Source organism: Mandrillus leucophaeus, unplaced genomic scaffold (assembly GCF_000951045.1).
Source record: "Mandrillus leucophaeus isolate KB7577 unplaced genomic scaffold, Mleu.le_1.0 Scaffold1039, whole genome shotgun sequence".
NCBI classification, from domain to species: domain Eukaryota; kingdom Metazoa; phylum Chordata; class Mammalia; order Primates; family Cercopithecidae; genus Mandrillus; species Mandrillus leucophaeus.
In genome coordinates this window covers 307,311-323,602 of record NW_012098532.1, presented here as the reverse complement: position 1 = coordinate 323,602, position 16,292 = coordinate 307,311, and the positions used below count along the sequence as shown (strand labels likewise).

Below are 16,292 nucleotides of genomic sequence, written 5' to 3'. Positions count from 1 at the left end.
CAGAGGCCCCCGCGGCTCCTACTGCGCAAGCGTGAAAAAAGCTTGGCCGTTTCGGGGGTAGAGCGTGGGGAGTGGGGGATCTGGTGCAAATTACGGTGCGTGAAAGAAGTCACAAAAAGCGCAGAGGCGGGGCTTCCCGCCCTAATCCGGCCTTTGTCTCCGCCCCTCCGCCTTTGTTTCGGCCCGAAGCGTCTTATTGGTCAGACATCTTCAGCCCCATTGGTCCAAGAGCCAAAGGACAGGGTCTGCCCCGAGCTGTGCCTGCTTCCGGAGCCTCAATAAGAATGGTCAATTGAGATGCGACTTTCAGGCATTTGTTTAGGACATGCCCATGGCGGTGTAAGGGGGCTTGAACGGCAACTGGAGCAGTTCAGAGTTCAACAACAAGATCCCAAGATGCCGCCCAAAGGAAAAAGTGGTTCTGGAAAAGCGGGGAAAGGTAGAGCGGCCAGAGCGATCCAGGAGAATGGGGGCGGGTGAGGAGCGAAGGGAGGGAACAGACAGTCCATCTCCGGAGTCCGGGACGAATGCAGCAGGTAGCCAGTGGCCCCACAGTGGCCCCATCGATTCCATCTGTAGGAATACATTGGGCTACTGTTCAGGGAGCGCCCTGATGGGTAATGGAATCTGGTGGGGATAGTTCCTTGGAGGCGATGACTTTAGGGCTGCTATTTTGCGGGGTTATTAGAGCTCTAAAATTGGGTCTTATCAAAAGCCAGTAATAAGAAGTACACATTGATTATGGTCCTTAAAGTTCACTTTAATGCTTACAGAATGACATGCCCTCCATCGGGGAAGGAATCATTCATCCATTGAACAGAAATGTGTCAGGCACAGTACTAAGCGCTGAGGATATAAAAATAAGACAGAGGGCTGGGTGCGGTGGCTCACGCCTATAATCCCAGCACTTTGGGAGGCCGACGGAGGGTGGATCACGAGGTCAGAAGTTCGAGACCAACCTGGCCAACATGGCGAAACCCCGTCTCTACTAAAAATACAAAAATTCACCAGGCATAGTGGTGCACGCCTGTAATCCCAGCTACTCGGGAGGCTGAGGCAGGAGAATCACTTAAACCCGGGAGGCAGAGGTTGCAATTGAACCGAGATCGTGCCACTGCACTCCAGCCTGGGCGACAGTGCGAGCCTCTGTCTCAAAAAAAAAAAAAAAAAAAAAAGATTTTGGACATATGGAGCTCCTACAGATAAAGGCTTAGTGATCATAAAGCACTGTACTAAATGTAGTGTTGAGGGATGTGTATGGGATATAATAGAAATTGAGAGAAGTGCTTCATTTAGCTGGGGAACAGGGCTTCCTGGAGACGAATTAGGCAGAGGTCAAGATGAGCATTGAGGGTAAGTTAAAGCATTCCTAACTTGGGGTCCAGCAGCAAAAGCACTGAGGTGGGAAACAGCATGATGTGAGCAGTGTAGTGTTGCTGGAGCAAAAACTCAAGGCAGAATGGCAAGTGGTGAGAATGAAAACAGAAACAGAGACCAGATCATGGAGAGTGCTATATGTGGTGCTAAGAAGGACTGTTAAGGATCAGAAAGACCTGTAAGGAGATTGTTGTGGTAGTCTTGGTGAGAGATGATGGTGGACTGACCTAAGGGAGTGGCTGTGGGAACTGAGAAAAGAGAAAAGATTCTGTAAACATTAGGATGTGAAATAGTCAAGACTTGGTGATTTATTGGGTTGGGGAGGGGTGGTGAGGGAGGATCAACGATCATTCTGTTTTCTGGATTGGATTTCTAACCTGTTGCAGGTCCTGCAGGCTAACATCAAGGATACATGAGGAGCAGGGATGAGACTGATGAATTCACTTTCAGATAGATTGGCTTTGAGGTGTCTGTGGGACATCCCAGTGGAGATGTAGTCAGGAAGTGGTTGAATATTTGAGTCTGAAGTTTGAGGGAGAGGTCTAGACTGTACATGTAAGTTTTAGGAGTCATTAACTTATAGATGGTAGTTGAGTCCATTAGAGTGTATGCAGTTATCCATGGTGAGTTTATAGAATTAAAAGAGCAGAGAGCAGAGGATGTGATCTAGGACAGGCAGAGAAAGGCAGACAGATAGAGGGAGTGCAGAATGGTGGCCAGAGGCAGGAGAGACCAGAATGTTTTAAAGAGAGAGGGTATAGTCTATCAAGCACGGCAGATTTGGAAATTAGAGGTGGCCTTGGGTAAAAGTGATTTCAGTGAAACAAAAGCCAGATTGCAGTGACTATAGAACTGACTGGGAAGTGGTAATTTGGACTTCTTGAAAAGTTTTCATTGAAAAGCATGGAAATGGGATGGTAGATAGAGGAGGACAGAGAATTAAGAGAAAGTTTTATTTTCTTTGCTTCTTTGGAATGGGGAAAACTTGGGAGTGAAGCTGAAGGATCCAGTAAAGTAAAAGAGGTAAAGGTACAGAGGAGTGAGATTTAGGAGAAAATGGAATCCAGGACCTAAGGGGAGCAGGGACACCTTATGCTTGAGGTCATAGGAAAGGAGATGGAGGGGCAGGGACTCAGTAGGCATCTTGAGGAGAGTGATAAAGGTCTGGAATATTGTAATGGGAGATGGAATGAAACAAAAGTAAAAGAAGTGCCCTCAGGGCTAGGAGCCTGACTTAAGATCAAAGGCCATGAATTTGTAGACTACATAATATTCACAGTCTGATTTACGTGGTACCATGCAACTGGCACAATATAAGATTGAAAAGAGCTAGGTGCAGCCTTAAGCCGTGGTTGAGGTTTTGTTAGGCAGTTATGATAGGAGGATAGCAACACAAGGGAATTACAAGGGCCAGTGGGAATGCAGTTCAGATGAACGAGCATGGGGTCCAGAGTGGGAAGGTGAAAAGAGGTCTGGTGGTCTAGGTGAATGTAGCAGGACAAAGGGACTGGGGTCGAGGGGGAGGTTCTGTGAAGTCAGAGAGCCAGTACTGTGGGAATGAGACATGAGAAAGCTGGAAGGACAGGAGGTTATAGCCAGAGACTGAACTAGTTCTGAGTGGCACAGTTGCATTGTGTGCCCCTGGGGCCGGTAGCTTGGAGTAGAGAGCATGACATTCGGGAAAGAGACCTAGAACTGTGAGATTCCTCAAGATAGATGGTGAGGTCACTCAAGGTAATGGCAGGAGTGAGGGTGGAGAGGAAGCCCAAAGCTGTTGCCAGAGTCCTTAGGAAATCAAAGGCAGTGAGGTGGCAGTCAGAAGATGACAGCATCCAGTGGGGAAGAGGATGGGATAACTGGAAGGCATCATCATTCAAGAGCGGATCTACAGCAAACCCAGTTAGGAGTTTGATTTAATAACACTCCTTTGGCAGTAGCATTTTCTTAGGGTTTTGGTAGTCAGTATTTGGGGATTTCAGTTTAATCAAACATTTATTAAAATACCTTTTGTGTGCCAGGCATTGTGCTAGGCTTGGAGATACTAAGACAAGCAAGATGGAGACTCCTGCTTAAAACTTTTCAATGGCTCCCTATTACGTCTAAGATAAATCCCAAGCTCCTTAATGGGGCCAAAAGGCCTCAATGACCTGACCCTCAGCTACCTCCCTCAGGCAGGCTCATCTGAGTGCACTCCCACCTCAGATTTGGCTTCATCCATACAATTTCTTACACATACCATGTCGTTTCCCCCATTCTGGAGTGTCTCCTCATCCTTTCTTTGGCTAACCAGCTCCTACTCATCCAGGAAACCTTCCTGGCTGGCTCCAGTGTTTCTCTGTGCCTCCACAGCCCCCTGTCCATCACCATCTCTGCATCTCCTGCATTCTCCTGAAATGATCTGTCTTCCTCACTAGAATATGAGTTTTCTGAAGGAAGGTACATGGCTTGTTCATCTTTGTACTCCCAGTGCCTGGAACTCAGTAGTTGTTTAGGAAATGTTTATTGAACTGAACCCTTAATTCAACTGTAATTATTAGGAACATCAGCCTCTAGCAGTACGTAGGCTGCCATTGACACACAAGTTACCATAGTAGTAAAATGACATACTAGTAAAATGTAAGATGCTGCTAATGGTTCTAGGAAGACATCAGTAGGCAATGTAGTAGACTCTAGAAATCTGGACATGAATGTATTCTTTAGCCAAAAATGGGTAGTGGGAAATTTGATCTTTTTAAAAAATATATTCTTGGAGATTTTACTTACTGGAATTGTGATGCTTAAACACATAGTTGTGATACTTGATAGAACTCTTACAAGAACTTAAGAGTCTGCCCTCAGAAGGCAGGGTGTTAAATTGCATGCAGAGAATCTGGGCCAGGCTTCCGGAGCTTTCATTTACCTATTAGCACACTCATTTGTGTATCCATTTTCTATGAAGGGTTTATATAGGGCACAGATTTCCTGTTTGAAGAAAGATGAGTCAGATTAATTTAGCTTGATGTTGTAAAGCAAGCTTGTCCAACCCATGGCCCACGGGCTGCATATGGCCCAGGACAACTTTGAATGCAGCCCAGCACAAATTTGGAAACTTTCTTAAAACATTATGAGATTTTTTTGTGATTTTTGTTTGTTTGTTTTAAGCTCGTCAGCTGTCATTAGTGTTAGTGTATTTTGTGTGGCCCAAGATAATTCTTCCATGGTGGCCCAGGGAAGCCAAAAGATTGGATACCCTTGTTGTAAAGTGTCTGGCCGAGTTCCCTTTTGAAGTGTGGCGTTATGATGGAAGTATCCACCCCCGTTGTGTGTTGGACCTGTCCGTAAACATGGAGGTGCAGTTTAAATGAGTACCTGTCATCTCTTCTCTAAAGGGGGAGCAGCCTCTGGGAGTGACAGTGCTGACAAGAAGGCTCAAGGTCCCAAAGGTGGTGGCAATGCAGTAAAGGTGAGTTACTAGTTCCTTTTTTTCCATGTTAAATATAAATTCCATTTATGTGTTAGAACACATAAAAGACGGAATGCTTAACTCATTCTACCAGGCCAGCCTGACACTGGTATAAAATCAAAATAACACAAAATTGGAGCTGGGCTCAGTGGTTCACGCCTGTAGTCCCAGCACTTTGGGAGGCCAAGGCGGGAGGATCACTTGAGCCCAGGAGATCGAGACCAGCCTGGGCAACATAGCAAGACCCTGTAACTAAAAAAAAAAAAAAAAAATTGGCCAGACGTGGTGGTGCACACCTGTGGCCCTAGCTACTCAGGAGGCTAAGGTGGGAGGATTCCTTGATCCCGGGAATTCGAGGCTGCAGTGAGCCATGATTGTGCCACTGCACTCATCCTACGCAACAGAGCGAGACCCTGTCTCAAAAATAAATAAATAAATAAAAAGGAAGAGATGATCCTTGTTATCATGGGCTACTCGGGAGCAGTTCGGTAAAGATATATATTTCCTTGCTGTATGATAAGCTTAGCAGTAGAACTGCATCATATAAATGCAGCCATACATGTGTAGCCTAAAAAAGAGAGATCATGTAAATGGTGTGGGCTGTTCTGCCCGCTCTTCTATTCAATGAACCTATGCCCCAGAGACAGAAAGAGAGAGAGAGAGAGAAGAGAGAGAGGAGAGAGAGATGAGAGACATGCACCTGCTGTATGGGCATCCAGTCATGTGAAGTGGGGTTCTGGTATCCAAAGATAAGTTTTCATAAAACATAGCCCCTAAATACAACCCAGTTACTTCAACTGGTGCTCAAGTGAAGAAGTGGTCATTGTTACAAAGTAGAGTGTGTCTGGCTATGTCTGGGCTTAAAGGAGAGCTGACATGCTGGTCTCCCATATGACATCTTCATAAAGGGATATTCTAGGGTAATTTTGGCTATATGCTTTTATAAGCATCTAACCTGAGAGACTGTTGCACTGCATATGGCTTTAGCTACTTTTTTTTTTTTTTTTGAGACAGAGTTTCACTCTTGTTGCCCAGGCTGGAGTGCAATGGCACGATCTCGGCTCGCAGCAACCTCCGCCTCCCAGGTTCAAGCGATTGTCCTGCCTCAGCCTCCCATGTAGCTGGGATTATAGGTCCCTGCCACCACGCCCAGCTAGTTTTTTGTATTCTTAGTAGAGATGCGGTTTCACCATCTTGGCCAGGCTGGTCTTGAACTCCTGACCTCAGGTGATCCGCCTGCCTCGGCCTCCCAAAGTGCTGGGATTACAGGCATGAGCCACCGTGCCCGGCGGTTTTAGCTAATTTTTTAAAAACTTTGTTTTGTTGTTTTTATCTTTGTAGAGATGGAGTCTCACTGTGTTGCCCAGGCTGTTCTTGAACTCCTGACCTCAAACGATCCTCCCGCCTCAGCCTCCAAAAGTGTTAAGATTATAGGGGCATGAGCCACCACACCTGGTAAATATGGCTTTAAAGAGGTGTCTTACCCTCTCTGGAAAAAATAAGTTCAATGTGGCCACTCATGAGATATATGGAAAGGAGTGGCATGTTATTCACTAGGAAAGTAGATTAGAGTTAAATTTTTTTTTTATAAAACCTTTTATTTTGAGATAATTATAGATTCGCATGCAGTTGTAAGAAATAATACATCTAGCTGGGCATGGTGGTGTGTGCCTGTAGTCCCAGCTACTTGGGAGGCTGAGGTAGGAGGATTGTTTGAGCCTGGGAGTTCGAGGCGTCAGTGAGTCATGATCACGCCACTGCACTCCATCCTGGGCAACAGAATGAGACCTTGTCTAAAAGAGAAAAAAAGAAAAAGAAATAATATGTGTTCCTTTGTTTCTCCCAATGGTAACACCTAACAAAACTATGGTACAATAGCACAAACAGGATATTGACATTGGTATAGTCAAGATACAAATAATCCTACCACTACAAGGATCCCTCCTGTTGGCCTTTTATAACTATACCCACTTCCCTCCTGCCCCACCTCAGCCCTCTTAACCCATGGCAGCAACTTACCTGTTTTCCATTTGTGTAACTTTATAATGTCAAGAATGTTATATGAATGGAATAATACAGTATGTAACCTTTTGGGATTGGTTTTATTCACCCAGTATAATTTGCTGGAGATTTCATTCAAGTGGTTTTGTTTATCAATAGTTTATTCCTCTGTATTGCTAAATAGTACCGGTTGAGTATCCCTAATCCAAAAATCCAAAATGCAAAATGCTGTAAAATCTGAAACTTTTTGAGCACTGACATGGCACTCAAAGTAAATGCTCATTATAGCATTTCAGATTTCGAATTTTCAGATTAGGGATGCTCAACTGGTAAGTATAATGCAAATATTCCCAAATCCGAAACACTGTGGTCCCAAGCATTTTGGATAAATGATATTCAACCTGTATCCCATGATGTATGTCTGTAGTATGTTGAACCATTCACCTGTTGAAGGACAGCTGGGTTGTTTCAAGTGTTTTTTGAAGGCGCCAGTCGGTGAGAGACCCCGGGACCCTCCAGCCTTTTAGGGTTCAGCTCCTTTCACATTCTGTCATTCTGCTTCAGACCCCACCCCTGTTCCCACACCCTGCCCTTTCATCGCTATAAGCTGTGCAGATTCTGAGGCCCACCCACTGACCACAGCTTCCCTCCTTCCCCTTCCCTTCCTGACTCCACCAGTCCTGTTCCTCTGTTCTTCTCCTCGCAGACACCCAAGCCCTCGAGCCCACCCTAATCTCCCCACTTTGTCCTAGGCTTCATGTTTGTTTTCCTATCCCCTGCACACTCAAAATGAGGCCTAAGGGCTTGATCATTGGATTGAGGAGGTCCAGTTTCTTTTTCTTTTGACCACCTCCCTACATCCACCTCCCTACTACTCAGGATCAATCCAATGGTCTACTTTCTATGCACTTAAAATCAGAACTATAGTTAGAAGAGAAGAATTTGAGTGGTTCTAATATAAAGAAAAGACAAATATTTAAGGGGATGGATATTCCAAGTATACTGATTTGATCTTTACCAATTATATGAATGTATTAGATTATTGCATTACCTTGAAATTGTACATCTACTGTGCATCAATAAAAAAGAAAGAAAGGAAGGAAAAGAAAAGATAGATTTCCTTGAAAACGTCTACCTTGGGGCAACTTAAGTATTAATACTTGATTTTTAATAAGTATGTAAATAAAATATTTACTAATAATTCCAATATGAGTATTATATTTGCTCATAGATTAACTTATTTCAGTAGCTTGGCTTAAATTTGAAACAGTTACTTAAGAAAGAAAAATTCAGCCGGTGGCTCACGCCTGTACTCCTGGCACTTTGGAAGGCCAAGGCGCACAGATCACCTGAGGTCAGGAGTTCAAGATCAGCCTGGCCAACATGGTAAAACCCTGCCTCTACTAAAAATAAAAAAAATTAGCCTGGTGTGGTGGCGGGCGCCTGTAATCCCAGCTACTCGGGAGGCTGAGGCAGGAGAATTGCTTGAACCTGTGAGACAGAGGTTGCAGTGAGCCGTGATTGCCCCACTGCACTCCAGCCTGGGCAACAGAGTGAGACTCCATCTCAAAAAGGGAAAGAAAGAGAGAGAGAGAGAAGGAGGGAAGAAGGGAGGGAGGTTCAGTCAGTTAAAAAAAAACCAAAAAAACAAACAAACAAAAAACTCCCCAGAACTGCTGGGCCCTACTGGAAAGTCTCATAGCCTTGGGGATTGGGACCACTAAAACTTGGTCTCTAACTTTACCTAGGCCCTCAATGCTGCTCAGCAATCCTTTACCACCCACCTGTAGCCATCCACCACCCCACTCCCATCAGTCAACAGAGAACTTGATTCCATGGTTCTCAACCCTAGATGTACATCAGATTCACCTAAAAAAATACCAGTGCCTAGGTCTCAGCCCAGACCAACTGCATCAGAATCTCTGGGAGAGGGGCCTGGACTTCGATAACTTTTTTAGAAGGGCTGAGCTCTGTGGCTCGTGCCTGTCATCCCAGCACTTTGGGAGGCCGAGGTGGGTGTATCACTTGAGGTCGGGAGTTCAAGACCAGCCTGCCCAACATGGTGACACCTTGTCTCTACTGAAAATACAAAAATCAGTTGGGCATGGTGGTGTGCGCCTGGAATCTCAGCTTCTCAGGAGGCTGAGGCAGGAGAATTGCTTGGACGTGAGAGGTGGAGGTTGCAGTGAGCTGAGATTGTGCCACTGCACTCTAACCTGTGCGACAGAGTGAGACTCCATCTCAAAAAAACAAAAACAAAATTTTTTAGAAGCTCTGGAGGTGATTCTAATATGCTGCCAGGGTTAAGAAACACTCATCTAGTCTTACAGGGTTAGTGTGAGGATTTAATGAGGTAAGTACTCATCAACTTTTAAATGTTTTTATTATTTTAGCAAGAAAGTGGAAACCAGCCCTATCGTCAGGAACTCACTGGCTTTCAGCCCCCTGTCAACAAAGTTATCTCCTTACCTTTTTTCCTTTAAGGCTAATTTTTCAAACCGTGTTCTGAATACCAAACCTTGCTCCTTCATTTATCTCTACCCTCTTTTTTGTTCTGTCTTCAACCAGTTTTTTTTTTCCTGGGTCTTTCCCTTCATTCTGAAAATATGCCCAGGGACCTTTAAAATTCATGTTGTTTTTTGTTTTGTTTTGTTTTGTTTTGTTTTGTTTTCTTTGAGACGGAGTCTCACTCTTGTTGTCCAGGCTGGAATGCAGTGGTGTGATCTTGGCTCACGGCAACCTCCACCTCCCAGGTTCAAGCGATTCTCCTGCCTCAGCCTCCCGAGTAGCTGGGATTATAGGCATCCGCCACCACTCCCGGCTAATTGTTTGTAGTTTTAGTAGAGATGGGATTTCTCCACGTTGTAGTTTTAGTAGAGATGGAATTTCTCCACGTTGGCCAGGCTGGTCTCCAATTCCCGACCTCAGGTGATCCGCCCGCCTCTGCCTCCCAAAGTGCTGGGATTACAGGCCAGAGCCACCGTGCCCAGCGTAAAATTCATATTTACATGTCTTCCACTTTTTGCCTCTAGCCAGAGCCCTTTCTCTTTTTCAAACAAAATTAGTAGAGAGAGTCTCCCACGTTTACGTTACACATTACCCTCCCACTTGCCATTGTTTCCTCAGTCAGCCTGCTGCATTCTGGCTTCTGCACTTAAACTCTTCTGAAACTCCTTTTTCTGAGATCATTGCTTTATCTTTGCATTATTTTACTTAACTTTATTTATTATACTTCTTACCTGATGTCTCTGCAGCACTTAATTCTTGTTGACCATTTCGTCCTTGAAACTCTCCTGCCTTGGTTTATTAGCACACACTTCTCTCCTACCTATAAGGCCTTTCCTTTTTATTATGCTTTTTCTTTTTTCTTATTAAGAGACAGGTTCTTGCTCTGTCACACAGAGCAAGGGGTGCATGACATGCAGTGGCATGATCATAGCTCACTGCAGTCTTCAATTCCTGGGCTCAAGTGATCCTCCTGCCTCAGCCTCTTGAGTAGCTAAGACTACAGATGTACACCACCATGCCCAGCTAATTTTTTAAAAAGTTTTTGTAGAGGTAGGGGTCTTGCTATGTTGCCCAGACTGGTCTCAAACTCCCAGCTTCAAGGGATCCTTCTGCCTTGGCCTCCCGAAGTGCTGGGATTATAGGTGTGAACCACTGTGCCCGGCCCCTTTTTATTACACTTTTTGAGTTCTTTACTTGTTGCTTGAACATTAATAGTCTCTAAGGTTATCTTTAGCTTTCTTTTCTCCTCTTCTCATTTTTGTCTGCTTCCTGGTAACCTCATGAATTCCACACTTCAGCTGCCACCTCCATAGTCATCACTCCCAAACTTTCTGTAGCTTGGCTCTCCAAGACACAGATGCACTGTTGCCAGTTGGTTGGTCACACTTGCAGACCCCACAGGAATTACAAACTCTTTGTCGCATTGTCTAAATTAGAATCTAGAATACTCGTTTATTCATTTATAAAATGGTGGATGGTATCCCCTATCTGTGACCATGAATGCAGTGTACATTTTCCCAGGAATTGTAGCAGACAATCACTTTGTGAGTATGGAAGCAGAAACAAGGAGGCGGTCTAGAAGCTGTATCTTAAAAAAAAATTGTAAAACAGCCTCAGGCAGGTCCTTCAGGAGGTATTCCAGAAGAAGGCATTATCATAGGAGATGACAGTCCCATGCATGTTATTGTCCCTGAAGACCTTTCCTTGGGACAGAACATGGAGGTGGAAAACAGTGATACTGATGATCCTGACCCTGTGTGGGCCTCAGCTAATGTGTGTATTTGTATCTTAGTCTTTAATAAAGAAGTTTAAAAAGGTAAAAAAAATTTTTTTAGTGGAAAAAAGCTTATAGTGGCCGGGCACGGTGGCTCACGCCTGTAATCCCAGCACTTTGGGAGGCTGAGGCAGGCGGGTCATGAGGTCAAGGGATCAAGACCATCCTGGCTAACACAGTGAAACCCCGTCTCTACTAAAAAAAAAAGCAAAAAAATTAGCTGGGCGTGGTGGCGGGCCCCTGTAGTCCCAGCTACTCAGGAGACTGAGGCAGGAGAATGGCATGAAACCGGGAGGTGGAGCTTGCAGTGAGCCGAGATCGTGCCACTGCACTCCAGCCTGGGTGACAGAGCGAGACTCCATCTCAAAAAAAAAAAAGCTTATAGTGGCCAGGTGTGGTGACTCACGCCTGTAATCCTAACACTTTGGGAGGCTGAGGCGGGCAGATCACTTGAGGTCAGGAGTTTGAGACCAGCCTAGCCAACATGGTGAAACCCTGTCTCTACAGAAAATACAAAAATTAGCTGGGCATGGTGACTCGCACCTGTAATCCCAGCTACTCAGGAGGCTGAGAGGCACAGGAATTGCTTGAACCTGGGAGGCGGAGGTTGCAGTGAGCTGAGATCGTGCTACTGCACTCCACCTTGGACGACAGAGCGAGACTTCATCTCAAAAAAAAAAAAGAAAAAAAAGCTTGTAGAATAAGGATATGAAGAAAATATTTTTGTACAGTTGCACAATGTGCTTGTTTTTTAAGCCAAGTGTTATTAGAGTCAAAAAGTTTAAAAATTTTTAAATGTATAAAGTTGAAAAGATACAATAAACTAAGGCTAATTTAATATTGAATAAAGAAAAGTGTTTTATAAATTGTAGCTTACATGTGTAGTGTGTATAAAGTCTACAGTAGGGGCCGGGTGCAGTGGCTCATGCCTGTAATCCCAGCACTTTGGGAGGCTGAGGCGGGTGGATCACCTGAGGTCAGGAGTTCAAGACCAGCCTGATCAACATGGTGAAACCCCGTCTCTACAAAAAATACAAAATTAGGCCGGGTATGGTGACTCATGTCTCTAATCCCAGCACTTTGGGAGGCTAAGGCAAGAGGATCACCCGAGGTCAGGAGTTCGAAGCCAGCCTGGCCAACATGGCAAAACCATCTCTACTAAAAATACAAAATTTATCCAGGTGTGGTGACTTGTGCCTGTAATCCCAGCTACTAGGGAGGCTGAGGCAGTAGAATCACTTGAACCCAGGAGGTGGAGGTTGCAGTGAGCTGAGATCGCATTGCTGCACTCTAAAAAAAAAAAAATTAGCTGGCAGCCGGGCATGGTGGCGCATGCCTGTAATCCAAGCTACTCAGGAGGCTGAGGCAGGAGAATCGAGCTAAGGAGCGGGAGGTTTCGGTGAGCCAAGATCGCACCATTGCACTCCAGCCTGGGCAAAAGAGCGAAACTCCATCTCCAAAAAAAAAAAAAGTCTACAGTAGTGTATAGTAATGTCCTAGGCCTTCATATTCACTCACCACTCACTGACTCACCCAGAGCAACTTCCAGTCCTGCAAGCTCCATTCATGTAAAGTGTCCTATATAAGTGTACCATTTTTTATCTTTTATACTGTACTTTTACTGTACCTTTTCTATGTTTAGATACCCAAATACTTACCATTGTGTTACAGTTGCCTGTGGTATTCAGTACAGTCATATGCTGTACAGGTTTGTAGCCTAGGAGCAATAGGCTATGCCATATAGCCTAGGTGTGTAGCTGGCCATACCATCTAGGTTTGTGTAAGTACAGTGTTATGTTTGCACAACAACAAAATTGCCTAATAACTCATTTCTCATCATGTTTCCCTGTAGTTAAGTGACACATGACTATAAGTGATTCTGTTTCAATGTGAAATGAGAAATCCTGCCAAACAACTATCTTGACAAAATCATTTTTAAGGATAGTAGTATTTTTATAAATCCATGGCTTTATGTAAATAAACATAGGTCAAATTTGAATAGTAGGGTTGGGTGTTCTTAATATTCAACCTATGATTCCTTTTCAAAGTGTGGAATTGTGGGGAGGCTTATACATTGGGTCTCTTTTAGTAAGAAATACTTCCTGGCCAGGCGCGGTGTGCTCACGCCTGTAATCCCAGCACATTGGGAGGCCGAGGTGGGCAGATCACTTGAGGCCAGGAGTTTGAGATCAGCCTGGCCAACACAGTGAAACCTATCTCTACTAAAAATACAAAAAATTACCTGGGCGTGGTGGTGTCCACCTATAGTCCCAGCTACTTGGGAGGCTGAGGCAGGAGAATCGCTTGAACCCATGGGTGGAGGTTGCAGTGAGCCAAGATCGGGCCACTGCACTCCAGCCTGGGCGACAGAGGGAGACTGTCTCAAAAAAAAAAGAAAGAAATACTCTCTAGCAGGTTTTTTCTTAGCATCCTCACTCTGATGAAATAATAGCCATTGGTCAATGGTAGCTGCATTATCTCAATCTTCACAATCCTGTCAGAACACATAGGTCCTGTTATCATTGCATCTCGATGTACAAGTGGAGAAACACTTGGAGGTTTAAAAACGTGCCTAAGTTCAGCCGGGCATGGTGGCTCACGCCTGTAATCCCAGCACTTTGGGAGGCCGAGGCGGGCAGATCACTTGAAATCAGGGGTTCGAGACCGGCCTGGCCAACATGGTGAAACCCCGTCTGTACTAAAAATACAAAAATTAGCTGGGCGTTGTGACGGATGCCTGTAATCCCAGCTACTCGGGAGGCTGAGGCAAGAGAATTGCTTGAACTTGGGAGGCAGAGGTTGCAGTGAGCTGAGAGCACACCACTGCACTCCAGCCTGGGAGATAGAGTGAGACTCTGTCTCTAAATAAATAAATAAATAAATAATGCCTTAGTTCATACAGCAGAGGTGGGATTTGATTCCAGAACCACAGCTCTCAACCTGTATCATGTTTCCTCCTCCTGTAGGCATGGAGGTATATTGTAAAAGATGGGAGCTTCCCAGCCATGTGCGGCGGCTCACGCCTGTAATCCCAGCACTTTGGGAGGCCAAGGCAGGTGGATCACGAGGTCAAGAGTTCAAGACCAGCCTGGCCAACATGGCGAAACCTCACCTCTACTAAAAATAGAAAAATTAGCCAGGTGTGATGGCACGTGCCTGTAAACCCAGGGAGTCTGAGACAGAATTGCTTGAACCCGGGAGGCGGAGGTTGCAGTGAGCCGAGATCATGCCACTGTACTCCAGCCTGGGTGACAGGGCAAGACTCCATCTCAAAAAAAAAAAAAAAAAAAGGATGGGAGCTTCCCACAGCCAGATGCCTATTTTCGATCTAAATCAGGACTCTGAGACATTATCTTAATATGGGGAATGGGATTGTGGTTGTTGTCCTGGGCAAATTTCCAGGATTTTTACTTGCTATGAACTAATGTGTGTGTGTGTGTTTTAACTGGTGGGGGTAATCCAACTGTAACCGCTGTACTTTAAGGAGTCATTTGGGTCTCCAAGTATTACATGAATGTACTTTTTTCCTTGCAGGTCAGACACATTCTATGTGAAAAACATGGCAAAATCATGGAAGCCATGGAAAAGTTAAAGTCTGGGATGAGATTCAATGAAGTGGCCTCACAGTATAGTGAAGATAAAGCCAGGCAAGGGGTACGTTGCTCTTATTATTTATAATTTTCTCTCAGGGTAAGAAAGCAAAGTAAAAATGACAAATAATAAAATAAAATAAGATAAAATAAAAGTCTCCATCCTCCACAGAAGAAACACAGAAGTAGGGATCATTCTTTTGTTCAACCATTAGTTGTAGCCATATTTTGGTTTAAAGATCTCAAAAGCAGAAATGTCCAACTTGTGAATAGTAGAATAAGGATCACCTATGTCAAAACCTAGGCATGACCGTACTTGCATAGCTAACTTCAAAGTCCAGCAGTGTTGAGAGTACTTGTGTGTTCAGTCTAGAGTTAGACTTCTTCTACCTATTTGTCCTTATTGAGCCTATTCCTGTATTGCTCTTAGGAATATACCTCATAACCTTAGCAAAATGTTGGGAAATTCTCTCAAGCTACAGTAGAACTGTTCCCTCTTCAGGGCCACTTGATATCACTTAATCTTTTGGGTTTTTCAGGGCGACTTGGGTTGGATGACCAGAGGGTCCATGGTGGGACCATTTCAAGAAGCAGCATTTGCCTTGCCTGTAAGTGGGATGGATAAGCCTGTGTTTACAGACCCACCGGTTAAGACGAAGTTTGGATATCATATTATTATGGTTGAAGGAAGAAAATAAAATCATATGAAAGACTGAATAAGTTTTATACATTTTGTTTCTTTAAAAGGTATTAGGTATTCCTTTGAGCTGGAGCGGCAAGGAAATATAAAAATTTTTAAAAAGAAAAGATATTGGATGCCCCTTGTATTCTGTGAAGGCTCTCAGTATGAGTTTGTAGGTGTAAGAGAGGGTGGGGCTAAGTGAATGTCAACTGTAGTAGGTATTCAGTCAGTCGTTCTCAAAGAGAAGTCAAGCAGACTCCCTTTAACTTGTATTCCCTTTCCTCCCAGAACTGTATCTCTCAGTCTGTCCCATAAATTAATTCAGAAACCATCTTCAGGGGACGCAGATATCAACTCACCCTATTCACACAACTGAAAATATTGGGCATCAAATAGATTAGTGTGTGAGAATCATAAAATAAGTTCCTAGACAACATTTGTTTTACATGTTAGTCAACTCTGATCTTCCAGGACAGGTATTATTAGCTCCACTGTCTTAACATAGTACGCGGCACGTTATAGTCTTTCAGTGTTAACTCCTTTCTTTTTAAATAAATGTTCATTGGAGGAAAAAAGCACTCAGTTCTTCCATGGGTTGTTTCGTACTAGACTAACCGAGTGCTGGTTAAAGGGAGGGATGTCAGCATAAAAACATCATTCCCTCATCTTCAGTGTATGGGTTACGTTAGGACTGTCCTTTCCAGAGCCAATGTTCTATGCATCTAAATTTTTAAAATTTAAAATACCATATTTATGACATATAAAAAAGGATAAAGATTACTAATATAAATACTATACTGCTTCAAAAATAAAACTTTGCCAACACAGCTATGTGATTCTTAACAGTGATTAACACACTGCTTTCTCTCCCTCAGCTGCATTTGATATTATACCCATTTATATAATGGCAGCTTTACC

General features: G+C 44.1%; 1 protein-coding gene across 2 annotated transcripts in view; it reads left to right on the top strand.

Annotated features, from left to right (window-relative positions):
• The first annotated feature begins 296 nt into the window (after positions 1–296).
• Positions 297–16,292, top strand: part of PIN4 (peptidylprolyl cis/trans isomerase, NIMA-interacting 4) — a 107,642-nt gene continuing 91,646 nt past the window's right edge. The window contains exons 1-4 of one of the 2 annotated variants that reach the window (XM_011979220.1): positions 297–439; positions 4,746–4,819; positions 14,637–14,756; positions 15,232–15,952. In XM_011979220.1, the coding sequence (XP_011834610.1) occupies positions 298–439; positions 4,746–4,819; positions 14,637–14,756; positions 15,232–15,390 (495 nt within the window). In that variant the 5' untranslated portion in view covers position 297 and the 3' untranslated portion in view covers positions 15,391–15,952. Of the gene's footprint in view, positions 440–4,745; positions 4,820–14,636; positions 14,757–15,231; positions 15,953–16,292 lie in introns of those variants that run through there. The other variant, XM_011979227.1, reaches the window with a different exon arrangement.